The sequence below is a fragment of the Manacus vitellinus genome, unplaced genomic scaffold (genome assembly GCF_001715985.3).
Source record: "Manacus vitellinus isolate BGI_N305 unplaced genomic scaffold, ASM171598v3 scaffold_65_pilon, whole genome shotgun sequence".
NCBI classification, from domain to species: domain Eukaryota; kingdom Metazoa; phylum Chordata; class Aves; order Passeriformes; family Pipridae; genus Manacus; species Manacus vitellinus.
In genome coordinates this window covers 2,652,736-2,680,256 of record NW_021940724.1, presented here as the reverse complement: position 1 = coordinate 2,680,256, position 27,521 = coordinate 2,652,736, and the positions used below count along the sequence as shown (strand labels likewise).

Here is a 27,521-nt window from a genome sequence, read left to right as displayed (position 1 = left end):
TTCCTTTACTTCATGCACCTCCTTTTTGCCCAGTCTAGCATGGTATGAACTTATATTTTCCCAGCAGTCTGAAAACACAAAGGTATATTAAACCTGCTTAAATTAAAGTATTAAATAACTATTAAACCTGGTTGAGTGTTACCCACACTCCAGGAGCCACAACACTGTTACAGCTCCGCTATGAAATGGATTTTACGGAACACTTGAAATTTTTAGTGGAGTTTACAACCCATTAAGTCATACAACACCAAGAGCAAGACACCTCCTACAACCCAGCATGTCACTTTATTACAGATTTCATTTCTTAGCAGAAAAGGGAGTAACAGGGCTTTGAAACACTGAGCAGTTACAAAGCAAACAGTGGTGGAGTCGCCTCCAGTCGATGTGGCATGACAGGCTGACAGCTGCTGTTCAGAGGAGTTGTTTGGGCATGAAGGAGCAGATAAGACTTTTTTTGTGCTAAACTGGCTTTGTGGTGGAGCATTCAGGGTCTCTTCATGAAGCTGTAGAGGTGGGGGACGAGGTAATCTCTGTAGTGGCCGTCTATGAACCCTTTCCCGCTGTTGTGCACAAACCAGCACGGCACGTCGGTCCCAAGCACACGGTCTGTCCTGTAGTCCTTCTGCACACCCCTGAGAGGGAGAGGACACCCAAAATGAGAGTCACAGCATGGCAAGGAGACAAGAAGACATTGATAATCCTGCTCAGTCATGGCGCTGTTCAGCCTAAGTGGTGAATTGTGTCCCTTCCACCAGCAAAAAGTGGAAACAACCACAGAAGGCAATTAATTTTACAGTTCTATGACCTCGTGGGCCTTGTGGGGATTCCAGGCACTTACACACAGACAGACTGTCCAAAGTCAGGTGCTGGGCAGCTCTAAGGACAGAATAGTTCATGCTCAAATCTTGTGTTCAGTTTTGGGCCCCTCACTCCAAGAAAGACATTTCGGTGCTGGAGCATGTCCAGAGAAGGGCAATGGAGCTGGGGAAGGGTCTGGAGCACAAATCCTGTGAGGAGCAGCTGAGAGAGGTGGGGGGGGCTCAACCAGGAGAACAGGAGGCTCGAGGGGACCCTCCTGATCTCTACAACTCCCTGACAGGAGGGTGTAGCCAGGTGGGGATCAGGCTCTTCTCCCAGGTAATAAGCAATAGGACAAGAGGAAACGGTCTCAAACTGCACCAGGGGAGGTTTAGACCAGCTATTAGGAAAAATTTCTTCACTGAAAGCGTTGTCAATCATTGGAACAGGCTGCACAGGGAAGTGTTCAAAAAAACATGTAGCTGTGGTGCTTAGAGACATGATTTTAGTGGCAGACCTGTGTTGGGTTAACAGTTGGACTTGATGATCTTAGAGGGCTTTCCCAATCTTAATGATTCTGTGAAATACGAAAGAACCAACTTGTTTCAAGTGTTTTAACAACTGCTAAACCCAGATTATTAGCAGAGAGAAAACAGGGGTTTTCCCCCCAAGATCCTTGAGACTCAATAAGCCTGCAGACTGACATCCTTAAAAAGCAGATTTAGAGAGCAATAAAGCATGTGATTCCTACCTGGTGACAGTGAACTTGTTGCCTTTCACTTCCATAATGGCTTGTGGTTTCTCTGGAGGTTGCCCAGGTGTTTGGTGGTGGATGGACACTTCTGGTTCAGAGGCAAACTGACCTGATCAGAGAGAGGTTTAAAACTCTTTGTGCATCCTGATCTTTTAAGGCTTTAGGACCTTTTTAATTTGAGATCTTTGAGGCTCCATGTCAGCTGCTGCTGGGCCTTTTTGGAAAATCAGACTAGTTCCAGCAGGAAAACCCCTCATGGATCACAGAGCACTGTGTCTCCAGTGCTATGGGATCACCCACACCCGGAGAATAAAGAGCTCTGCTGCTAAGCCAACTGCTTTCTTGTTCTAAGAAAGCAGACTGGAGCTGCAAAGACTATTTGGGAAAACAATCTCCTCTGTTCCTCAGGATTCCCACACTTTAAAAGGAGCCTTGAGTGGGTCCATGGCTTATAGGGTTGATTTTCCCAATGAACTGAGCCTATGCTTTTGTTTTATGCCACTGCCAGAAAGGGCTGTCATTCAGGGGAGAGCTGAATTACAGGTGTTTGCACAGAAATCTTCTCAGAAGGAAGGTTTGAGGGGTTTGTTTAGGTCTTTTTATTTTCAGCTTGCAGCAGTTTAGCCAGATGGGGAAAGCCCTGTCACAGTGTCACCAAGTCTAGTTCGGTCTGTTCTGAAAACATCCTCTCCACTTGGGACAAAGAATAATCTCCTGGTCCCTGATGTTCTACAGTGTCCTTGGGCATTTCAGGACATTGAAATTTTCCCCATTCTCTTCTTGAATAATCTTCACATCTTCCCCATTGGGATACAGACACCAACAAATTAACAGCATGAAGATGTGCCAGGAGAGGTTTTTGTGCTAAGGTTTTTGGATATTAGGAAAAGGTTCTTCGTGCAGAGGGTGGCTGGGCACCAGAATAAGCTTCTCAAAGAAGGGGTATGGCACCAAGCCTGCATTTGGACAATGCTGTCAGGCACGTGGTGTGATTCTTGGGTTTGTCCTGTGCAAGAGTTGGACTCAGTTATCCTTTTGGGTCCCTTCCAACCCAGGATTTTGAAATCCACTCAAAGACCTGGAAAAACCCCTTCCTAGTGCACTGCTGCTCCCATTAGCCAACCCCCAGCCCTTACCTATCAGCCCATGGGCTGAAGAAGAGAACTGGTTTTCAGGGGGAATGTAGATTCCCAGGAAATCAACATTCACTGGGTGTTTCTTCCACACACGGTGCAGCAGAACCATGAAGGACATCTCCTGCCCCACAGTGATGGTAACGTTGCTTTCCTTCTTCACAGAAACGAGAAGCCTGGCAGAGAGGAACGAAAGGACAGGCTCAGTTCAGCTGCTCAAACAAAGGCTCTCAGACCCCTTGAGAAGCTCTCAGGTATCCAGAACACCCACACAGAGGTGGCAGATACGCCAGAGGATCCATCAGAGCCTTTAGACTGGTACCCAGAGGTCTGGCAGGACAGTGCCTAATAGGACAGACACTTCATGCCAGTGTTTAAGCAACCAAATCTTGCCCTACAAATTTAAGCTCCTGCTACAATGAATGGAGATTTTGGAGGGATCCCATCACCTAAACAGTGTTGTAGGGTGTCCAGCATGTCCAACACTGTTAATCTGCAGGTGAAGGTCTCCTGGTGTTGTGAGTCATGTCATGGCAGGAACCCTGAAGGTATCTCAAATAGCATTATGTGCTTGTGTGAGCAGGTAAAAACTGCTGCTCAACTTACTGTTTCCTAAGGATGTGCCCTGTGTCAGACCAGGTCAGTGTGATGGCATGAGATCCATCTTTCAGCGTTATAGTTTCTGTGGTGATCTCCACTTTCAGTCCTTTGTTTTTGAAATAAAAACCAATTTTGCCAAAGTATGTGTTGAGTTTCTTATTCTCCATTTTCTTGGCCCCGACGAGCTGCCCATTGACCACAACTCCTGTGAATAGAAGAGAAGGAATTGTTGCTTGAATCTTGGAGTACTGCCTAAAGACTTGGAGTTCTGATCTCAACAGGAAGCACCACGGGATCAACAGAAACAGGAACTCCTCTGACTCCGTGTTTTTCTCATTTTGCCAGCTAAGAGAAGAGAATTATTTATTAAACCACCTCCTGATGCTACTGTTCACGCCTTAGCAAAATAATCTGGTGGGAATTGCTCTTAGGTCTTGCTGAGAGTATGAGCTGATTCATAAGCCCTTCAGTCCCTTACTCTATGAAAAGCATGGAGCAGAAAAGGCAGTGGAGGAATGGTACCAAAATCCAGCCTAGCTTCACCTGCCCCCAAATGCTCATTGCTTTTCATATAGGACAAGAGCAAACAGGCTAAAGTTGTGCCAGGGAAGGTTTAAATTGGATATTAGAAAACATTTCTTCACTGAAAGGGTGGTCAGGTATTGGAATAGGTTTCCTAGGGAAATGTTGGAGTCACCATCCCTGGAAATGTTCAAAAAACATGTGCATGTGGCACTTGGGAACATGGTTCAGTGATGAACATGACAGTGCTGGGTTAATGGTTAGACTCAATGATCTTTATGGTCTTTTCCAAACTAAATGATTCTATGATCTTGGCTCCTTTCCCAGTGTTTGGCCATCCTCACTCCTACTCTGAATTTCACCTGTTGCAGCTCATTTCTGTAGCCTCTTATCCTTTACCTGTGCATCTTGGAGATGTGCCATGCTCCACCTTCTCCTTAGGTGGTTGAGAACAGCAACAAGACTCCCCACGGCTCTTCTTTTCACAAGCTTTATCAAATTCAGCTGTCTCAACCTCTCCCTCTGTGCCCTCTGCTCCAGCCCCGTAATCACCTTGGTTGCCACCACTTAATTTGATCCAGTTTGTTAACATGTTTCTTGTACTGCAAAGCTCAAACTCCAGATATGGAAGAAAATAACCAGAGCCTCTGACCACAGTCCTGTCAGCACAGCCCCCCCTGTAGACAATTCCCCTGCTCCCTCAGAATATCTTTCAGACCCCAGACAAGAAATCTGTGCGGTAAAATAAAACATGTTTTACTCCCTTACCGGTACCAGGATCAGAAACCAAGCTTAGGATCTTCCCAGGCTCTGAGTCGATATTGAAGCAGATGTTCCTTTGGCTCTTGGGCAGGTGGATGATAAAATGAGGGTCGTTGTCAACTGAAACACAGAAAGCAGACAAGTGTGAGAAGCAGGTCAGCACCTGGCCAGGGCAGGGACACAGAGGCTGAGACACTTTGCTCAGGGGATTTTGAAGCACTTTTTGGGATTCCTCACAGGAGGACAAAGGACCTTTCCACTCCTAAAGTAGCTAAGGAAGGTCTCAGATGCTCCTCACAAAAGCCCCTCAGACATTTCCTCCTCATATATTTTCCCTATTTAAGGGAAGGCTCAACCTGGAGTTTTAGAAGCAGAATTTTATTTCTCCATGATGGAAACCAGCCTCCAGGTGGGACCAAGGACCCAGTTAGACACCAGACAGGCACATATCTTTGAGGTCTAGGTCCAGGATAGGTCCTAGGGCACAAAAAGCAGGTTTTGGGTGACAGCTCTGTTCAAAACTAATATCCAGCCTCCCCTTGACCAGCCTGTTTCCAGAAATGACATGCTCCCAGGACATCCATTTCTCAAATTAAGAAGCTCTTAGACATGTTACAAGTCCACATCATCATTTTGATGCTGGGTAAAGATACACCCTGCCTACCTACATCTCCCTGTCACCACTCAGACGCACAGTGAAACAGGCCAGTTTCCTTTGATTTGCTGGTTTTCCTCGTCTTTTGGAAGTATTTAACTCTTCCTAGTGGACTAAACAGATCCCAGACCCTTGACCAGGAATGTCTTCACAGGAAGCCGTGGAGTAGGTACCCTCTAAGGAGCTTTTGAATGTCTTGAATATCTTGAATATATAGAGTCTCTTGAATAAAGCCCTTAAACATTTTTCCTTATTCTCACCAACTGCTTGATCTTCCTCAACTTGATGCCAAGGCCTGTTCTGATCAACATTTCAAGGAACAAAAAGAACTCCCAGTGCAAAATGCTCGTATAAGTTGGACAGGTAATGTTGCCTTACTCATCTTCTTTTCCAAGCACTTTCTTCACTATCTAAACTCTCGGTTTAACCCTTGAGCTGTGCTGAGAAGGAGTTTGAGAGCTCTTTGTTTGATCACCACGTAAATACACACGTTTCACACAGAGTTATTGCAGTTACACCGTGTTTATAGGCAGTGGTTCTCACAGCTGGCTTGTTTAAGTAGGCACTAAACTGTGGCAAAGGCCCAAGAATGAACAGGATCCATCAGTCATCAGTGCACTCGGAGATTTTTATCTAACACAGAACACTCATCTGTCATTTACAGCAGCAGTAACTTTACAATAGCTTTCATCTGTCATTTTACAATGGCAGTAACTGTGCACTGGCTTTGCTACTGCAGAGAAGCTGAAGTTAAGCTGAGGGAGCAGCCCCAGCCTCAGGGAAGCACACAGCAGCACATGGGGTCACTGAGATGCTTTAGACACTATTAGGATCCAAAATAGTTTCATCCTTGCAACTTACAGTGTATTTTTTACAGGTTCATCAATTCAAAGCCAAAATTGCTGCATATTTTATAGAGAAAGAGCTTGATTTTATAAAGAAAAAGCTTGGTTTGGAAGAGACCTGAAAGACCTGCCTGCCAGGGGCAGAAATGCCTTCCACTAGACCAGGTTGCTCAAATCACTGTCCAATCTGGCCTGGAACACTTTCAGTGATGGTGATGAGTTGTTAGGTGATGGGTGTTGCTGTCTGGTGTTTCTTTGAGGAGAAATATTGTATATTTACCTTGGTTGATGCTCAGAGAGGACACAGGAGGACTCCTTTGCTCAGGCATGTAGCTGACTGGCACAGCTGTGACATTGGCCCAGGCTGGGATACCTTTGTTGTTATTAGGTGCATTTGGAGTTAATCCTAGAGTACCTGTCAGATGACAGCCATAATTAGGGTTCTGTAAGTGCTGACATATTAATAGCGTAATTTTTAGAACATTGCAGTAGATCAGAGCCTGATGTCTTTATATCAATGTAAAGCAGGTTTCCACACCATTTACAACAGACAGATTTGTGTAATGAAGCCAAGATGGACTTACTCCAGTATCTCCACCAGTGGATTATGACTTACCAGGGCAGCTGAACAAACCATAAGCTATCGGTGAAAAATGGAGCCTGACTTTTTAATCCTTATTTATGTGAGCAGCCCTCCCTTTATCAAAGCCCTCAGTGCAAGGGCCTAAGTGTTTTGCCAAATAAAAAGCTGACTTTTAAAAATTTAGCATGTGGTAAAAGCTTTGCTGGCTTGGGGCCTGAGTTTGACAAAAAGTAGGACTCTTCCTGCATGCCCTGGGATGTCCCACATACATAAAGGTTGCAAAGAAGTGTAAGGATTTAATATAACATCCTTTCTACTTCCCTTCTACTTGAACTCTATCTCCCTTTGCCATGATGGAAGCAGGAGAAAGTGTCCCGTCTCTCCCACTTAGTTCATAAAGCAACATGATCTTAAATGATCAATTTGTTTTGACACCTTGGCTAATATTGACTGCTGTGAAGAGGAATAAGGGGAAACAAGAGCCGAGGGACAACAGAAGGACAAAAAAGTGCACAGCTGAATCTTCTATATCTCTGTCAGCATCTTCTTCCTTGTATCCCTAATCCTCTGATCCCTCAGATCAGAGGCTGCTTTTACACAGGCAGTTACGTGTGAAGTCAATCCAGATAGGACAGGAACGAAAAACTGGACAAAAAACTTCTGAGTTCCCAGGTCATATTAATTTCACAGACTCTTATGTGTGGAGAAGCTGTCCCATTGACAGTCCAGTTTTGCAACAAGTCTGTCTTGTCAATCCTTTGAAAAGTGAGAGATTTCACTGTAAAACACAGTCTCTGTCCGTGAAGGTACACAGTGCTGCTCTGGTTGGAGTTGTACGACAGACAGTAAATTCTATTTCAGATTACCCATTCCATGCCTTACACACGTCAGCTTTTTGGTACAGCCCATGTGTTGCACAACCCTTAGCACAGATTTACTTTGATATTATTTTTACAAGCTCTACCCTCTGCTAAGGTTCAAGAGTCTTGTCCCACTGCCCCTGAAATCCATGGATACCTCGACCCCGCTTTCAGTGCTGTGAAGTTTTGACTGTTCCATTAAACACAGAGACATGAGATCTCCTATCAAAATCACTTAAATCCTCTGTATCATCTAAATCAAGAAAATTATGCTCTGAATTAGTCAGCTGGTGCCGTGTATAATGAGTTGATTACATGTGAATGCAATACATGCTATTTCTGGGCTGGACTGTTTGGTGGCTGTCAGCTGGAGTAGGCAGTATAAGTAACACTTAATTTCTCTTTTGGTCTCAGCTGTAGACAAGAACAGTAAATGAATCTAAATATAACAATTGACAGACATAAGAACCCCATGTAATTGAGCCAGAACATTTTTATAGTTATCCAGAAGCACGGGAGCTGAGCATGCAGGACGTGCTCGGAATTTCAGTGACAATCCCGTCCAGTGTGAAATGCCAGATGGATGATGCTGTCTGTTGGTGTAATGTGGGTTATTTCCTTCCTTCACAACCAACTATGAATTCTCACATTTATGAATAGGTTTTAAATCAACAGAATCAGTTGTTCAAGGGGTTAATCTCCTACTCTCAGTGGTTCTGTAACACTGGTGGTGTTTTCCTGACAACCACAGCTGTGCTTTTCCAAATCACTGACTGATGAAGGTGCAAAACAGCTGCTGTTGAGTTTCATTGGAAGCACATGGCTGTGCAGGGATGACTCTGGATGCACTGGACATCCAGGGATGTCAAGAGCTACTGCTGTGAGATTGACTCTGGTGTATAATACTAGAACAAGCCAACTCCACATCATTTGGCTGGATGTAAGGTTGCTCTAAATAACAAGGTTTTTGGAACATGTATTGAAATAATGGATTTAAATCCAGAAGTTTAATTAATGAGGGACTCAGTTGTTACAGCAACTCAGATTCCATGACAGCTTGTGACTGATTGAAAACAATTTAGGAAGCTTCCAAAGTTTAAAAGTGGTGATAAAGTATGGTTAAGTCAATTCTACAGCTTCAGGGCAGGGAACAAGAGGTGTCTGTCTCAGTGAGAAGATGTTCAATCTGTGAAATTGTGTACTTATTGGAAAAATCATCACTGCACAGTCAGTCCTCGTTGAAGCCAATGGCTCCGAGGAGCACCTGTGTAGCAAGATGCTCTCAAAGTGGCTGAAGATTTGGTCAGCTTTCACTGAAAATACAGATTATCCTTTAAGTGGAAACACCTGGTGTGAACAATGAACACAGCTGTTCTTCCAACACCAGGAGAACAAAGCCAAAATGAGTAACACAGTACTGTGCAGAGTGAGACACTGACCTGAGCAGCAGCCCTTCCTGGGGTCCTTGGGCTGGTCTGCCAGCATTATCTCATCCTTTTCGGCGTTCTCTATCAGCATGGCTGTGAAGGGGGTGACGATATGATGGTCCAGAGACATCTGTAGGATGGATTTGGTGATGTTCCTCTTCAAAGCTGCAGTGGGGGCTGCGTTTCTGGGTGGGAAAAGAAGCAGAAGTCATGGTTAGCAGCTCCAGAGGGCAGCTGCTATGGCAATTCCACCATGGAGTGGTCATAGAGCCAAACCGGGAGGTGTTGTGAGAGGGAAAGGCTGAGGGCCTGTGTGAATGCACTCTCCATAAGGAGACTGTTTTTGGCTTCTGTGGGCTTTGGCTTGGGCTCAAAGAAGCCCAGTCCATCTGCTGGTCTCAGTAGGAGACTTGTTTCTGCTTCAGAGGGGATTGATACTGAACTGCTTCGTGGCTTTCACTCAGGCTCTGTAATCAATTCCTCAGCCCCACAGCCAGATCTGTCTGACCACACCTCTCCTCACCTCTCTGCCATCATCTGGTTGACAGTCAGATAGGCCCACAGCTTCCTGGTGAACTCGGGATCAGCATATCTGTCTTTCTTCATGAACCCATCCAGTTCCTCAACGTCTTTCAGGGTTTCCATGACCAGCTCTGCGTTTGCCTATGCAGCCAATGAGAGATAAAGGTAAGGGCAGGTGAGCCAGGAGAAGGAGGTGCTTTTGAACTCCCCTCTTAGCATGGTTGGGGTTAAGGACCCATTCTGGTTCTGCCCATGGACGCTTCTAGGTGAGAAAGTCCCAGAGCCAGTTTGCTTGGCTGCCATGGGGAGGGAAGATGTAACAGTCTTCTGTTAAAGACACTTTTGTGACAGTGGATTAAGTAGTTTAGGAAGCTGTTAACAGTATCCAAAGAGGGTACTACCACATGCCAAAAGTAGGGGCTCTTAACAGAGCTTTGTAATCCTCCCCTCAGGCTTTTTCACATCTAATTCCACTGAAGAACAGGAACCAAACTCTACTTTCTCCCACAGACCCTTGGACTGCACTGTGTTTTGGCAGGAAAGAATGTTGAAGATGCTTGATTTTTTTTTCCCTGCAACTAACAAATGACAACTCCTAAGCTCTATATGAGTGCAGATATTTCAGCTCCTCTTCAAAAAGAAGAATCTGGATATAGTAGAATACCCACTCCATCCCAGTCCACCGGGAAGAGCAGCCCTGAAAACATGGGGAAAGTCTCATCCAGGCAGAACACCAAAGGGCAGTGCTAAGACTTCAGACATTTGTAGATCCATCAGCTTGAACTCCCCAATAGTGGGAGGTTCAGGCATGAAAGGAGCTGCCTTAGGGGATCTTCCCTACATCTTTACAAAGCATGAAGGAAAATCCATAGTCTTAGTCTGGTTTGAATCTTGATGGTACAAAAATCAGAAGGAAGTTCCTCTGGCAGGCTGCAGGGTGCAGGTCCTGACTATTCCTGGCTGTACCTGAAGCTTTTGTGAAACACTGTTGGACAAACCCCCCATGAGTTTTCTCACACTCCCACTCAAAACCTAAGTGGAAAAACCCACTCCACTGGCAATAACCTTCAGCAGGGAGCCTGTACACATGAGTGAGTGAACCACCCCAAATTCTCCGAGCAGGTATCCCAGGGACACCTTCACTCACTGCAGTTGCTGTGACGACGCTCTCCAAGTGCTGCAGGTTTTCTGAGTCCACCTTCCCAGCTACTACAATCTCTGAGCCACCAAAGTAGTTGTGGAAGCTGCTCTGGGTGACATCTGACACTGACTCCTGGGGGTAGTTGAACTGAATCTTCTTCAGGAGTGGGGTGGAGACCTGGTTGTAGAAATTCTGAGATGGAAGGAGACAGAGGAGTGAGTTTGTTGTACCTAAAGTGACCCTCCCACACGTGCCACTCTTACTGAAAGGACAGCAGGTGACAAAACCTGTAGCCCTAATGAGCAAGAGGGAATCTCTTGTCTCAGAGATTGCAGACTTCTTCATACTTACACCTTAGTACACTTGTAAGGGGGTACAGCAATAATATCTGGTCCAAGTCTTGTGAAAGTCAAAGGATGATCAGAAGCTCATGGGCTCTGCTTTTCCTAGACCTAAACGGCTTGAGCACAGGTGTGTATGGGCCTGAATCCGCTCTCAGGTTGGTCAGCTCTTAGGTAAGACACACAGCTGCTTCCCATCTAATTCTTGTCAAAATATAGATTTATATCTCCTTTTTACTCACTTCTGTGCTGTGGACTGTGTACCCCTTTCTGACCCTGTTGTACCTGGCTGATGTGAACTGGGATGTGTGCACATTTGAGTTTAGCACATGGGACCAGAGAGGGAAAAGAGGTACCCATGCAGTGCTGTGCGTGGGGGCTGTCTCATGCACAAGGGCTGCACTCTCAGGGCTGTTCTGTTTGGCAGAACACCAGGTAGTGTGTCCTGGTACACCTGTGTGGGAAGAAAGTATGAGAAGCCTGTATACATGGTGAAATCCCTGGATAGTAACAGTATAAGGATGTCAGAGTTTGGTCAGCAGCAGTTGCTGCTCACAGACTTGGAGCCAGAGCCTCCTTGAATTGAGCTTTTTCTTACACTGGCAAGGTCTAGATTGTCATTTTGTGTTTATATCCAGGCCTTTTATTAGTGCTGAAATGGCCTAAAGTAAAATTCAGGCCTTCATTTTAATTCAGAAAAATATTTTTTTTAATAGTTAAAGCTGTTTTATAAAATATTAATCCTACAAAGGGAAGTAAAGGATGTACTATAGATACTACAATAACCGTAGCTAGGAGCACTTAAGCTGAAATACAATTCACATCTTGCAGGACTCTCCAGGAGAAATTATGCTTTTTGTGACTCTCTTTTCAGTGAAATTACCCAGCTCCACAGCTGTGAACAGGACAGGGGAATTTCAGAGGCGGTGGGTCAGAAACACACCTTCATTTGGGCAGAAGTCTCCTGATTTCCAAAAATCCTCTGGGCCATGCCACGGTTGTCGGTTGCGATTCTCTGCAGGAAATCGTAATCCACATCAAACCCAATCCCGAGGCAGAAGAGAGAGAATTCATCCTTTATGCTCTGCTTCACATTCTTCTGGATCGTCGTCAGCTTCAGCTCACCTTGGAGACACAGAGAGGGGAATCCCTGAGCAAGAGAGGAGTCTCCTTCAAGGTGAGCACATTCGTGCTCTTCCAGTGTCTCTGGCTCTCTCTTAATATTAGGGAAATCTAGACAACAATGCCAAATTTCCATTTTGCAGTGCCTGCAGCAACATTTGAGCTTCTCCTGGATGGAGATCAACAAATTGTTTTCACCGAAGACAATTTGTTTGGACTCTTTTTTTTTGGTACCTGATGCATTTTCTCAGGCAAATCCCACCAGCCTTTCTTCCCACCCAAAGCAGGATCCTTACCTACTGTCGGGTCTCCATCAGACACCAAAACGATCATGGAGACTGAGTTAGGGTCCAACATGCCTAAATTTTGGGCTTCATTCAGGATGAAAGTGGCTCGGAGAAGAGCTTCGTTGATATTTGTGCCTGTCAAAGTGAAGAAAATGAGTTTGATTCTTATTGAGTCCAGATCAGTTCTAAGATTATAGTGGAATTAACACGGACAAGACCTGAGATCATGGCAGCAAAACCCCTCCTCTGTAGTGCTTATGGTACACCTGCCTGCATTCTGGCTCCCTGTATCATCCCAGACTGTCATCTTCATGTGGGCCCTCCCATTCTCCCTCACTAATTCCAGGGGGAACGTTTGAGGCATTGGAAAGCTGTGGGGAGAGTTAGTGGGTTTGCAGGCAGGTGATTGAATGACAGCATGAAGAAACTTTCTTTTCTGGCCATCAGCCCATTCCTTGGACGAGAAGAGGTGTATGTTTGCTGAGTTTATCTAAAGGTTTGATTTGTGGCATGGAAGGGGCAGAGGAAGAAATCAGTGTGAGGGTAACAGGAATCTGATGGCTGAACAGTCAGAGAATAGGTATTTTCTTTGTCAAGAAAGAAAAAAATCAGTGAATCCAGAGACGACAATAAAATGCTGCATTGAAACTGGCTTTTCTGGATGGAAGCAGGTGTCTAAGCTTACCTCTTGATTCTTATGGGGTAACAAAGTCAGACAGCATGGTTTTCTGTTCCCAACACAGATGTGATTTTGGACAAGTCTGTAACTTCATGTTGCCAGTGAAAACTTCCAACTACTCCTGTTTGTTACCAAACACTTCAGTTGGGCTACTGATCCCACCATTTTGGGGGGAGAAGCCCTAATTCCCACATGACCATTCTCAGGTGCTTCTGTGGTTTCTAACATATCAATCGCCCTTTGTTTCTTTGCTACCACATGGATCTCCATCAGTCAGGGTCTAGTCTACAATTTAGAGCCAGTGGGGAACCTGGAGTTGGGCTACTTATGATGTGCTTTACAAAGGCATGGGATGGACTTGACCTTTCAAAGAACTTTGGGATCTATGAGGGTGGAGGTAGGACCTAATGACTAAAGGCAGCTGTTCTATGGTCTGTGGTCTATCTGTCCTACCTCTTTCAGTAAAAGGAAATGCCATCCCATCCCCTAGCACAATAAAATGCAATTCTTGCTCTCATTTAATCCCAAGGCATGCTTTTCCTACCTTGGGAATCAGACTTTTTGTTAGGAATACTCTGCCAACCTGAAGGCTGCCTGAGGTACCCATTCCTGTGATCTCTAACTTCCACGAGCACCTTGCAATCAAAACCCCATACCCCCATTGGGATGGATTGTCTGGATGTACTTCTTGGCATCTTCAACCTGCGCTGGGGTGGCTGAGACCAGATTGTCTCTCCAGCATCGGACGTTGTGGTTGAAGTCGATGAGGGAGAACTGGTCAGCAGCACGGAGCTCACTCAGGATTGCCTTCATGGCCTCGATGGTCTGAGGAGAAATTTGAGAGAAGGTAAGTTTGCATTTCCTGTTGCTAAAAGCATCTTCTTAACTCGTGACTGCAGGCAAAGGGTTGCCTCTGAGAAATAGCCATGTGAGCACTGAAATCCAAAATGGAATTTGCTGTCCAAATATCTCCCTTTTTTTTACACTTTTTGCATAAAGTTGGACTTTCCACCAAAGAAACACAGGAAAAATGCAATTAGGAAGATTAAGCTCATGTGACTCAATCCAGCCTTGCTAAACTTCTGGTAACCCTGAGTGAAGTGAGAGGGAACAGCGCTGGAGGTTCTGGAGAGAGCAACTGCTCAGATCAGCTCAGGAGTTTTAGCTCTGTCTGCAATGCAGTTGTTTCAGGCTGGGTAACATCTTTTTGAAGATGTGTATCCCAGTTTTGCAGCACTGATTTCCCCATGGAAGCAATCTGCCAAGACTCACTATCATGCTCCAAAGCAAATTCAAATATACTTGAATCATCCCCGGCTGATGTTTGTCTAGTCAGTCCTTAAAACCCTTCAGTGACACATGATATGCAATCTCCTGAACTCCTCTTTCAGAACTACAGGGTTTTTCCTAATATATAATATAAATCTCTCCTGCTGTAGATCCATCTGATTCCATCTTATTCTACCCTGGGTGGGCATGATTGTCAGTTGATGATTTTCCCTTTTAGAACAATTGTTTGCATGTTTGGAGGCTGATTATGTCTCTCCAAGTATTTCCTTTTGCAGATTAAAGGTTCTTATTTTTCATATTTCTTTCCCCCTCTATGGGTTATGTTGTCTAAAGAATTCTTACTGCTCTTCAGAGGGCTGTCAACAATTTGTCCACATTTTGAAAGCAGGGATGTGGTACCCCCACTGAGACTTTCCCAAGATTCAATAGGGAAGATTAGAGAAAAAGGGGTCAGAACCTTTGCAAAATGTTTTGTGATGTCAATTAAAATTTTAATTTGGAGCTAAAATCTGAATTATGATGGCACCACCTCTTCCTTGCAACATAGAAGGTGTATTACAAATAAAAAGTAAAATTGTGGAGTCTTTGATTCACCAAATATTCTCCAGATTCACTGAGATTTTCAGTGGAGTAAAGAGTAAAGAATTAAGCTGGTATTTTGTGTGCCAGTGTGTTACAGGATTGCACGGTAAAGCACATGGGAAAAGTTGGCAGGAGGCTCATTTTGCAATAGAGGTCAAACACTTACTTGTTTCATTTTCAGTCCCCACATCGAGCCACTGACATCTATCACAAATAAAATGTTTTTGGGCAGTGGATCAAGATTTTCTGGAGCAAAGAAGTGAATGAAATATCCATTAAAAATCTGCAAAATAAAATAAAAATATCACAGTGAAGTGAGCTATAGAAAAGATTTCAGGAAACTCAAGACAGCAGGAGAGTAGAAAATTCTTATTTTCTTAATGAGCCAATTATTTTTCCCTATTTTCTTTTACTATTCTTCTTTATTGGCCAATTCTAACTTTCAGCTCTGCAAGTCTCTGCAGCCTTACACCATTTATACTCCACAGTCTTTACTTTTCATGAATTAAAGTCTGATTCTCAGACTACTGCCATGCACTAGCACAGGGAGAAATGAAAAACATTTTAAAAAAAGACTGTTCTGCCTGTAATAATTCAACCTCATAACTCAGCTTCATGTTAACATAAAAATAGTGATGTTCTGGTTGTCTCCTTGTGATGTATTGGTACAACATCCAATGACTCTGATTCAACATTAAATCACCAGAGTTCTGTTAGGTATAAAGACACTGGATTTTGGACATGACAGGAGTCTGCTCCTGACTATATTTAAGCCCATGTCTTAGTCATAAATTAAATAAATCCATTCTACCCACTTAAAATCTCTCTGTTCTTTTAATTGGATACAGAGCTTGTTCTCGTGCTTATTCTCCTGAAGGATGAAGTTTAGCCCAATTTGCTAAATGACAGTGATTCTTGTACTCCCAGATCTCTCTCCCCAGTGGAACAGCAGCACTCACTTCCAGTTCCCCACCCGTGGTCTCTCTGTTCACGTCGTATTGCACCACAAAGTTTCCGTCCACTGCTGTGGAGGAGCACGTGGGGCATTTTCGTTGTTGGGCCATCGTTGGCTTGAAGGAAACATGAGCCTTGAAATGAGAAGAGATCATCAGTCAATCAGGTGATGTGTGAAAGGTGGACGGTCGAAAACGCGAAGAGTCCAGCTCTTCATGAAACACCTGAATTTCGCTGAACGCTTTTCTGTTTTCGTTATTTGCACTCTCAGCTTAAGTGGAAAATGGACTCCAAAGAAAAACAGCACCAAGGTTTGCCTGGACATGTTGATTCAGTAGTAGCAATTATGATGCAAATAACATGACCAGTCTAGAGCACCAAATATTTCAATTAGAGCTGTGCAAACCATTTCTAGTAAGTAACGCATAGACTTATTTAACATTTTCCTGGTTGAAACTATCCGTCATTTTATCAATATTTTTAATAGATTTTAACTATTTTTAATAGATTTCCCCCCCCCCCGCCCAAAAAACAAGAGCTCTTTTGTCTGTAAATTGAGCACTAGGAAACATTTTAATTAGTCATGTGTTTTAGTCACACAGACTTTATGTTTTTTTTCCTCTGTTTTAACTGGATAACTTGAAATTTCCTGAGAAGGTAAGACATAATACAGCCCCATAGTACCTCTGAAATAATTTGCTAAACTGGGAATGTGGGTGAAAGAGACATAAATTTAAACCTGTATACCAAGAAACAATACTGCCTGGAAGATAATTATGGAAGTAAAGACAGACTTTTGCCATATTTTTGCACGCTCCCAGCAGGTACAAAAAAAAAATGCCGGGACCGCATAGGGCCAGGTGGAAAAAGTGAAGCTTTCATACTATTTCCAGTCTGTGACTGGTTACCTTTTTCTCTCCCTTGGAGATGGTGGTGATTCCATCAAAATGATCTCCAAGTGAGTTGGGAACGTGGACATAGCGAAGTCCCTGCGGCTCAATAATGCGAACGTCCACCTAAAGGCAGGAAGGGAGGACATTTATCATGGAGCAGTGCCAGTGTGGAACCAGGATCTTGGGAACTCTCCACAGACAAACTCCAGCGAGGGGGTGGGTTCCCCTTGAGAATGTTCCAGTAGGGCCAACCCCATTCATGGCGAGGATCCACACAGTGCTTAAAATTGACCATGGTGGAAAGGTAAAACGAAAGTGTCCAAAGAACAGAAAGAATCTGGGTGAAAAGGCACAAAGGAAGCACAAAGTGGCTCTGTCTCAGTGCTGCTTTGGGTTAGGAAGCTACTAGGAACTCTCTGTGATGAGTTCTCTCCCCCTCTACTCATGCTATTGACAGTACAGAGAGTACTTTTGCTTTTGTTTGGACGGTCAAGGTAATCTGGAAAATAGATTTTTTTATCCTGTCAGCGTGAGAGAAGGCCTTTTTTCTGGTTGTGTTTCTGAACAGTTAATAAGACAACCAGGAGGCAGAACACATCCTTTTCAGCAGGACTAACTCAGGCCTTTGGACAGCTTGAAGCAGATCACAGCCTGCACCAAGGAAATGTGAGCAGCAAACTTTCGTATACAGTTTGTGCTGAAACCATGGAAAGCTGAAGAAAACATTTATGAAATGGGAACAAAGAACGGTCAGATGGAAATGTCCAACAAGCCCTGCATCCTGTGTCTGTTGGTGGAGGACAGAGGAGACCTCTGGATGAGTGTAAGAAAGAGGGTAAGATTAAGACCGAGTAAGAATAAGTAACAATACTGCACATAGTTCTGGTGCTCCCAACACAAGAAGGACATGGAACTGCTGGAGCAAGTCCAGAGGAGGGCCATGAAGTTGATAATGAGACTAGAGCACCTGCCCTACGAAGATAGGCTGAAAAAGTTGGGGCTGTTTAGCCTGCAGAAGAGAAAGTTTTGTGGAGACCTCACAACAATCTTCCAGAATCTGAAGGGGCTACAGGGAAGTCGAAGAAGGATTCCCCATCAGGAACTGTAGTGGCAGGACAAGGAGTAATGGGTTCAAACTGAAAGAGGGGAAATTTAGGTTAGTTATACAAAAGAAATTCTTTGCTGTGAAGGTGGTGAGATACTGGAATACATTGCCCAGGGATGTTGTGGGTGCCCCATCCCTGGGAGTGTTCAAGGCCAGATTGGATGGGGCTTTGGGTAACCTGATCTAGTGAGGAGCAAATGTGTCCTGCCTCCTCTCCTACTAGCACAGTTGGGCATCTCCTGAATCATGACTGACTCACATTAGAACCACTTGCAAACAAGCTTTGATATATATATGTGCTTGTGTGAACTTACCTTGACTGAAGGAAAACAAACAATATTGATATTTATCTGGAACTGTGCTTTTCACAATAATCCCAGCTTCATGAGACGTTGTCCTATGAGAGCTGATGATCTCTGAAAGACTGTCCCTCTATGACCAGCAGATGATTTCTCTTAGAGTCATAGAATCGGGTTGGAAGGGACCTTAAAGATCATTTAGTTCCAACCCCCCTGCCACGGGGAGGGACATCTCCCTGATCTACGGATGAAGTGTCCTGCTATGGGGCTCCTAGGAGCCATGGCTGCTTTCTCAGCAAGGGTTCACCTGTGGGGTTCTGCCTCCACACAGCAGCTCTGCTTTACCTCCATGTGCTTGGCCAGGCGTCCTGGCTTCACAGAGATGAGGTGTTCGTAGGAGCTCAGTCTCCTTCGAATCATTTCGTGGTAGTGAAGCTGGAACTGGATCTTCATTCCCGGGGGCACATTCACTTCGGTTTGGAAGTTTTCCATATCCAAGGCATTGCTCCTGAAAAGTCAGCTGTGGGGTTATTTTGAGGAAATACAAGGAGAAAGAAAGCTTCTCTATATTTTGTTTTAGATTGATGCATTTGCTGAGTCTGATTCTAACTGTGGCCTATATCAGGGAGCTGCAGTGGTCTCTTAGCAAGGTATGTTTTAGCAAGATGGAAGCAGACAGTTTAATTGCATGACAATTAAATATCAGAGCTGCTCTAAGTAAGAATTTTCCTTCCTGGGATTCCCTCTCATCTATCTCCTCCTGGGATGGGTCACCTCACTTCTCCTGTTAACAAGTCCATTGCAAAATCCATATGCCAAAGTGTTTATACCTGACTATTCCAGCAGCTTTGCCTTTGGCTTTTGCTTGGGAGTACATTCTTCTGGCTTCAGATTTTTCTCGAATATGGCTGGTAAATGTTATCCCATTGATATCCCTAGGAGAGAGAAGCACAGTCAGATTGAAAAAAAACAACTTTACAATCGACTGTTTCTTCACTTCACATCAGTGAAATCTAAGCTGGTGGGAAATGAAATAAGAAGGTTCTTATTTAACCTCAAAGTAATGAAATCTGATTTTCACTAGATCTCTATCTTTTTCCCTACCTGCTTTTTTTTTTATTTCAGAACACCATTGTGCTCTGAGGATGATCTGTTCTCCTCCACCTGCTTCACACTTTCCCCATGCTTTGGGCAGGGCAGGAAGTTACTGGTGCCATGGCTGGTTTGGAACATGGATCAGGACACATCTCCGACCAGCAAGCTGGCTGCTGCCTCTCTGAATTAATAATGAACCAGGATAGTTTCTGTTCAGTGAAGGCTCTAATTTGGGAGTCTCTCATTTGATCTGATGCCAACTTGCACAAGACATGTGGAAGCTTATTCCATTTGAGACTTCTTGTCCAATTTTATTGATATTGCCCAACGGCCCAACAACTACTGGGGAGGAAGAACTGGACAGACAAACAGACTGATGACATGGGCCTTTTTTCTTTGAGAAGGCCTGCTAATATTACAATGAACCAGTAAAATAGTGAGGTGTTTTGCTTTTGCAAACACTTCCTTCCCGTCCCACTGAACACTGCCAGGGCACAAGGGTGATACCTGCCCACTACTTACATAGTAAAGTTGTCAATAAAAGCTCCTTTGGGGACTTGCACATCAAACACTATGGGCTGGGGCCGTTTTGCATTATTCACCATTTTGGCTTGGATCATCGTGTTGGCCAGCCGAGATGTTATGGTGGATTGAACTTTGTAGCTGTACAGACCTATCTTGTCGTCGTCCTCCACCTGCAATTGACAAAATTACTCTATAAATTTAGGACATCAATAGAAAAAATGCCCTTGAGGGCAATATCAACCTTTTTTTACTACAGTCTCAGTACCTATTTTTTGACTACTGTTAAAAAGGGCAGCTAGGTGGGACATGAGCTCAAGTTCCAGACATCTCCATGTTTTACCTGGCAATTGTGGCAGGATACTCATGTGAATATAGTTCATTATAACACTTCAGCTGAAAGAGGGAATGTTTTCCTTGCTTTTCACCATGCAACCAGTCCTTGGAATCACTCTATTGATGCAATGCAGCATGGAAAGCTATGTAGTAATCCTCAACATCATATATTGAGAAGGAGAGAGCTCACATTTTCAACAAAAGTCCTAAACAAAGGATACCTGAAGCACTGGTTACTGACCTAGTGTTGTAAATGGTTAAATCACAGCAGTGGGAGAACAGTATTAAACTGGTCTATTAAGACATTGTCTAATCACTTTTGATGCTTATTTCTTCATATTTACCATACCCTTCTCCCTCCAAGAGCAGATGTATCAACAGCATTGTGCAAACAGTGCTCTGTTTAAAGAAAATAGGTTAATACCCAACTGGCAGTAAAAACAAGGAACTGAACAAACAGAAGGATTGATTTCCAAAAAAATGGTTAACTAGAAAATCACTTTGTTCCGTACTATTTCCCGCAGAGGAAGAAAAACACTCACCAGATCTCCAACATACCCCCAGTCAGATGTGCTTCTCTGGAAAAGGAAAAGATGGAGGAGGTATTTTAGCAAAGCCGAGAACACAGACTGGCTGTTTCAAAACAGGGATCAGAGTGTCTAAAAGCTGTTTTCTAAGAATATGAATTGCGGAATCACAGAGAATCACGGAATCGTTAAGGCTGAAAAAGACCTCTGAGATAAGCGAGTCCAACCATTAACCGAACACTCCCAGGTCCACCAACAAACCATGTCTTTAAGCACCACATCTGCACACTTTTTTGAATACTTCCAGAGACAGTGATTCCACCACTTCCATGGGAAGCCTGTTCCAGTGCTTGACAACCCTTTCAGTGAAGAAATTTTCTTTAATATCCAATCTAATCCTCCACTGGTGCAACTTGAGGCTGTTTCCTCCTGTCCTGTCACTTATTACCTGGGAGAAGGGACTGACCCCTATCTGGCTACAAGCTCCTGTCAGGGAGTTGTAGAGAGTGAGAAGGTCCCTCCCGAGCCTCCTTTTCTCCAGGCTGAACACCCCTAACTGCCTCAGCTGCTCCTCATCCGACTTGTGCTTCAGACCCTTCCCCAGTTTCATTGCCCTTCTCTGGACATGAATGAGAATTGGTTTGAGTTCTCTGATTTAGTGTCAATATTCCTTTTGTCTTATGTTATGCATTTATACATGAAATGTTGGAACACGCAATCTCCCAGCTGTGACTCAGAGCCTCTCAAAACCAGGACATCTCTCTTCCTCAATCTTTTATTTTATTTTTTTTTATAGAAAACAGAGAACAAAAACGTTCTTCCTGAAAGCAAAATATGCTGGCAGAGAGTCATCATTTTAATTCATTTTCACTTATATGATAGAATATTTATTTATGTATTATACGCAGTGTGTATGTATTACAAAACTTTTTGTATAATTGATATTACATTTATATTCTTGTCCATATGAAAGTTAGTTATGTATGCACTGCTTAGAAGATCTGAAATTGCCCATTAATGGTTGTGTTCTTTCCCCCTGCCTAATGAATCCTTCAGTTTGGAAATTTCTATGAAGAGGTGGTGACATCTTGTGGCCATTTGAATAATTCTGTTTAATTCCCTAAAAAACCTCCCACGAACAGTCCTGGGGTGAGATTTGCCTCACCGAGTTCTAGGGGGAGATGCAATCGTTTGATGTAGAGATCTAGGTTGGTGTTTTCATCACAATTAGGCAAGCTCAGCTTTTCAAGGTCAATGGTGTGATATCCCTCATCTGAAGATAAATGCCCTGGTTTGGTTGAATGAGTCCTACCCCAAACCATGCTGGTTTTAGGGATTACAGGAGTGGGCACCCAGTGCTGCTGGCAGTGCCCAAGGACACTATCCTGGATGTCATCTTGAGATCCAGCAGATCACGAGGCTCCTGTAGGTTTTCCATGGTATCTGACGCCCAGAAAGGTGTCTTGGACACAGATCCATACCTGCAGGTAACAGAGCTGAGCCATTCAGCAACACAGATTGCAACAAAAATTTAGGGAGACTAGTTCAGGTGTCTATGGCTAAATTATAAAAACACACCAAAATATAAATATCTCAACTAAAGTTTCAGTAGCACCTGAATCCAAGAGGACACAAAACCACAGCAGATGCTCATGGAAATGGCATTAGTCACATGGTGCACATAAAGCTTGACCTACAGTTATTAAGTTCACCTGATGCTAATTAATATAGTGTTTCTAGAGAAATCTTGTGTTGTATAAGAGATGATGATGTCATAATAAGATCATTTTAAGGAGAAGATTTTAAGGATCCTTTAAAGCCAGATAGAGAGACATGACTTCCACCTGCCTGAGAACAAATGCAGGTTTTTATTTTCTAGCTATACGAGCTCTACCTGAACCATTCAGACTGGGATTTCAAGATCTGGAAGTTTATGGCTCTCAGAACCCTCTGCAAAGCCCAATGGACTGATCCTTGCTCAGTCCATCCTAACACCCCATAAACTTCCCTGTACAGTGTGATGGACCTTCACATCTAATAAAGAACCAGACCATGAAGAGTGACTGCTCATGGTATGTATTTCCCACACATACTATTGGCATAGGGAGCATCACCAGTTGGAATATAAATTAAGATTAAACCAACCTTAACTGAAACAAATTTAATTTTGAAAAGATGAAGGTTAAGACCTTAGTACAGAGAGGATTTTATTTTTTGGGGTACCTTTCTAGTTCTCAGCTTAGGGTTCCTGACCCGCTTTAAGAACGATGCTTAAAGCTTTCAAGATGTCCAGGTTTCCTTTCTGATTGATTTTTATGGGTGGAAGAGAAGAGGGAGGTGCTGATGGGGACAGGAGTTTATCACTTGCACACATGGTGACTCCCACAGCTGTTGTTAGAGGTCAGACATGGGGTGGGCCAACCACACCCCTTAGGATCTCAGAGGCTGCAGAGGGCAGCCACTCCAACAGATCAGGAGGACAGAGCTGTACCCTGTATCTTCAGATTCCTGAATCCTAGAATCGTAGAAACACAGAGTCACAGAATAATGTGGGTTGGAAGGGAGGGACACCTTTCATTAGACCAGGTTGCCCCAAGCCCCATCCAACCTTGCCTTGAAGATACCAACCCCTCAAATCTGAGTGCTGATGTTGTTGCTGAGAACATGGGCCTCTGTGGCACATGAAATTCGTGCTACTTCTGGTGTGAGGATTCATGGCTGATCATTTAAACCACATCCAGACCTGCTGATGATGGCACTGGACAAAAAGAGGATCTTGTGCCATATCTAGTGTGTCTCAAATTGCTAATTAGGATGGAGACAACAAGTTCCTCAGGAACTGTCTGAAGGATCTGGTCTGACAGATACCAGGCTCTGTCTTCAGGTACTGGGAGCTGTCTTCTCCTGACACCTGTGCAGGTTTACAGGTATTTAGCCCCTCACACTGATCTTTGTTCAAATCACTGTGCATGAATATTCCAGCTACCTGGTAAAATAAGGAAAGCAGATTCAGAGATATTCTGCTGCATTAGACAGAAATTAACTTAAGAAACTAAAAGGAAGATGAGATCTGGAAGTGTTCAAGGTCAGGCTGGCTGGGACTCCAAGCAGTCTGGTATAGTGGAAGATGTCCCTGCCTATGGCAGAGGACTTGGAACTAGATGGTTTTTGAGGCCCCTTCCAACCCAAACCATTCTGTGATTCCAACCTCTCTCTCCATTTTTCCTTCCTGTGATGGTTCTCTTGGGGAGGAAACCAGGCAGGCAGAGCACTGAGGAAATAGGTGTGATTTCACCTGGCTCTCAACAGCCAGATATCAGGACCAACACAGGGGAAGAACATCCTGCCTCACAGTCTAGACACAAGCTCCATTATCTATCTCTAAAACAGAGATAACACCTCTGCACCACCACACAGAGGTTCACAAGGTCACCTGCATCCAGCCCATGGGACACTCTGCTGCTGTGGTCACGAGGACCATCCACATACCTGAGACACAGCATTTTTGGAATTACTGAGGAACAAATATTTTTCACCAGAATACCTGATCTAGACCTAAAAACTAATTCTGTCTGTTTAGAGATAATCAATAGGGTCTGCAGAGGAGCTCTCTTGTCCTGTTGCCCATGGGTTAGTGACTTTGCTGGGTCTACCTCATCGTAGAAAAACATAATTATGAAACAAAAATTTGGGAGACAACCTTCTTCTAGTGATAAACAGTAAATAACTGTGTGCCTGCTGCTGGTCAAGAGCTGATGTCTCAAGATATTTTGTACAGTTCAGTTTAATCTCATTGATTATATTTTATTGTGGCTCAACCAATAGAAAGGTAGATGAGACCTTAGTTTTACTGGTTTGCAAAGATTCATTTGATAGGTAAAGATGGGAAATAATATATGGGAATATAAGCAGTAACTGGTGTAATAAAACCACTAGTAAAATTGCAAATTACTGCATGTATATATCTATACCTGTGTGTATCTGGAATTTTTGGGAAAAGAGGCAACATAATGCATATGGCATTAATACAGACATGTTGGGAAGAGATGACGCCCTGAAGAAGTGCAGCTAGAGATGATTTCTCCTTGGATCATGATTAAATTACTTAAATACTGGCCTGGTGAATGTGAGTGGGCTTGACTCATATTCATGTTAAAGTCTGCCACTTTCTGCCACTGTAATTGGGGTCTTGAGGTGTCAATAAGTTCCATTTACACTCTGTGTGAAGCTCCTTTGGAAAAGCCTCGGCATAAAGAAGAATCAGGTTTGCCTGTGTGTAACTTCAAAGATTCTGGGAAATCCAACTTCACTCAAGAGGATCTTTTGTTTTCCCTATATTGAACAAGCTAAAGAAAGGCAGCACCAGAGCTTGGTGGAGGACAAGGTCCACTCCGATCATCATTTCTTTCATGCAGTGTAATAAAAGTTAATACCTTCAAACAACTGATTTCACGATTATTATCATTAATTTCTACTGTGTAAAACACGGAAAAAGTCCTGCAGTGCTGTTTCAAATGTTTCTGTTTCCCAAGCTGACAGACTATAACAATCTGCATCCCATCAGTGGTCTGGAAACAAATTTTCTTTCCTGGTCTCAGTCTCCACCAGCTCATCACCCAGGTGACACTATGTTGCACTGGAGCACAGTGTCACATTTTTTACCAGAGTTAAATGAACTTACTACCTGCAGGACTGAAAGGTTTCAGTCTCTGCTGCCAGTGTCTGAAGTCCTCCTCTGTTTTCTCATGGAAAAGCCTCACCAGTATCAATGGGATTTTCACCACACATGAAGTTAGACAAGCATCTCCATTGCTTATCATGTGAACTGTGTTCCTTAGGAACAGGTATGAAACAAAGCCTTGCTGTGCTTAAAGAATAGTAGCAGTTTCAGCAAGAGATATGGAAGTCTCAATGCCTATAAGGACCTACTGGTCCCACCTGATTGCACAGTCACAACCCTTGACATGGAACAAGCCTCCTGGAAGGAGCTCCCAGGTATTCTTGATTCTCTTTTCTGGAAGCATTTCTGAGTACTGTACCTGGTACCTGCCATTTCTCGTCTTGGAGCTTGAAGGAAATCCATCAATTTCTAGGTCAATCAAGTTTTCCACTTCCTAAAGGAAAAAGAGGAAGAAAGAAAAAGTTGTTGCTGCAGCCTTGGTGTTTGACTTATCACTTGATTTATTATTGATTAGCTCTTTAGTAGAGTTCCAAAGGGAATTAACCTCCCCTTGGTGCAAGTGAGGAGCAGATGCACAAACCATCTCAGACAAAATCCTTCAACCTCACACATTCAATTTCCCTCAGAGGCCAACCAGCTCTATAAATTCTGATGAGATCATGACCTTTACTACTTTTATGGCCTTTCCTTCTAAAACAAGGAGTAACATTTAACATGAAATGACCATAAAGAGCAAGAGGCAGATGATTATCGTTAGGATGGGTCTAGCCATGGTGACTTACAGCATTTCAGACTCTGATCTAGCTTAAATCAACAAGTTCAGAGGACTTCTGAGAATTTCTGCTCAGACCAGTAGAAATTGTCTCTGGTTTTACACTAATACACCTAAGAACTAAACTTATCCTGTTGACAGCAAAAGAACATCAGGTCTTTTCCAAATGCAAAGCTGTTCTGATTCAATTAGAAGCGTAGGTCTTACACCACAGCAATACTCTTAATAAAATTTTGTCGTGAGTTTAATTTATGGCAATAAAGTAAGTTCCAGTACATGAGTTCCTTTCCAGCTTACATGATAATATACACACAAAGGTTTCCACAAAATTAACTTAAATTATCTAAGCACATTGATGTTAAACTGATATGGCATCTATGGTTAGAAAGGACTGCAGGTCTGGAATATTTTTCCTCAGAATTAAAAACTCCGAAAAAAAAAATGTTACTGTGTCATGAAAAGTGCTGTAAGAAGAAAGAAAAATAATATATCCCAGCTCACTAGGGATTTTTATTATTCCTGCAAAGGAAAAGAAAGCTTCATATCATCCCTGCTGACTTCACAGAAATAATGTAACACAGCAACGTGGAAATTGGTGTAGATACCCAAATCTAAGTTCACTTGAGTCCAAGGGTTTAGGTTTGGACTCAGTTTTGGAGACAAAGCTAATAACTACTTCTGTTCATCATTGTATTAACCCAATTAAGCTCTTCTATAAACTATCTCATCCCTCTGCTGAGGAATGTACACTCAATAGGGTCTTCATATTTGAATTACTGTTAACAAAAACTCGATTCCATATGAACCTTTGCTGAAGTTCATTGTGGTCCATACAGGACACCCTGTCCCCAAAGCTGTCTAGGTGTTTTTTTCTGTTTATTCCATGGAAACAGGATATAAAATATGCTGAAGGTCTGATTATAGAAGCGCAGTTGTATGTTTAAAGGTTAAAACCACCAGAAAAGGTAACATTGGAGTAAAAATACGAAACCCGCTTGAAAAGAAAGTTGGAGTTGTGCTCATACACTTCAGTAATATTAAAAAAGCAACACTATGAATGACAGGTGAAAATCAATTATCAGAACAATCCCAGTTACAGATAAAAGTAGAGGAGAATCCATGAGGCACAAGCAGAGAGGCGAAGCAGTGACTTCTGCTCCCACTGCAGCTTCCATCTGGACTTCAGCAAGGAAGGGAGATCTAGGCCCTGCCTTTGAATACTCACATCTGGGATTTCGTCGATGACAAGATCAAAGCTTCCTACTCCAGAAACGAGGAACAAAACCAGGAAGCAGATCAGATCCTTCATTTTCCTCCAGCTTGTCTCCTAAGAACGGCCCGCGCAGGTACCAGACACAAGTCCTTCCCTTCTCTGAGACAAGTTCAAGGAAACAGCTCAAGTTATGCAGTATTTTGAACAAAGTTCTGACTTTG

At 43.4% G+C, this 27,521-nt stretch overlaps 1 protein-coding gene across 1 annotated transcript; it reads right to left on the bottom strand.

Annotated features, from left to right (window-relative positions):
- Positions 1 to 266: 266 nt before the first annotated feature.
- ITIH2 (inter-alpha-trypsin inhibitor heavy chain 2) lies at positions 267 to 27,521 on the bottom strand. Its single transcript, XM_018083618.3, has 21 exons — positions 27,313 to 27,521; positions 25,674 to 25,748; positions 20,650 to 20,685; positions 19,772 to 19,944; positions 18,985 to 19,089; positions 18,500 to 18,662; positions 16,766 to 16,873; positions 15,863 to 15,991; positions 15,070 to 15,186; positions 13,688 to 13,856; positions 12,362 to 12,487; positions 11,887 to 12,068; positions 10,609 to 10,794; positions 9,463 to 9,602; positions 8,952 to 9,124; positions 6,350 to 6,484; positions 4,576 to 4,689; positions 3,292 to 3,490; positions 2,689 to 2,861; positions 1,550 to 1,661; positions 267 to 632 (listed from the first exon to the last, which is right to left on the bottom strand). Exons 1-21 carry the CDS (start codon positions 27,394 to 27,396, stop codon positions 485 to 487), a joined length of 2,847 nt encoding a protein of 948 aa, XP_017939107.1. The 5' UTR covers positions 27,397 to 27,521; the 3' UTR covers positions 267 to 484.

What these genes read in the sequence shown, in the direction of transcription:
- ITIH2 (XM_018083618.3), bottom strand. Translation starts at nt 27,396, where the DNA reads ATGAAGGATCTGATCTGCTTCCTGGTTTTGTTCCTCGTTTCTGGAGTA. An exon ending in TCATCGACGAAATCCCAGAT is followed by an intron (nt 25,749 to 27,312) that starts GTGAGTATTCAA and finishes TTTTTCCTTTAG; the next exon opens with GAAGTGGAAAACTTGATTGA. An exon ending in GCCTGGCCAAGCACATGGAG is followed by an intron (nt 16,874 to 18,499) that starts GTAAAGCAGAGC and finishes TCCTGCCTTTAG; the next exon opens with GTGGACGTTCGCATTATTGA.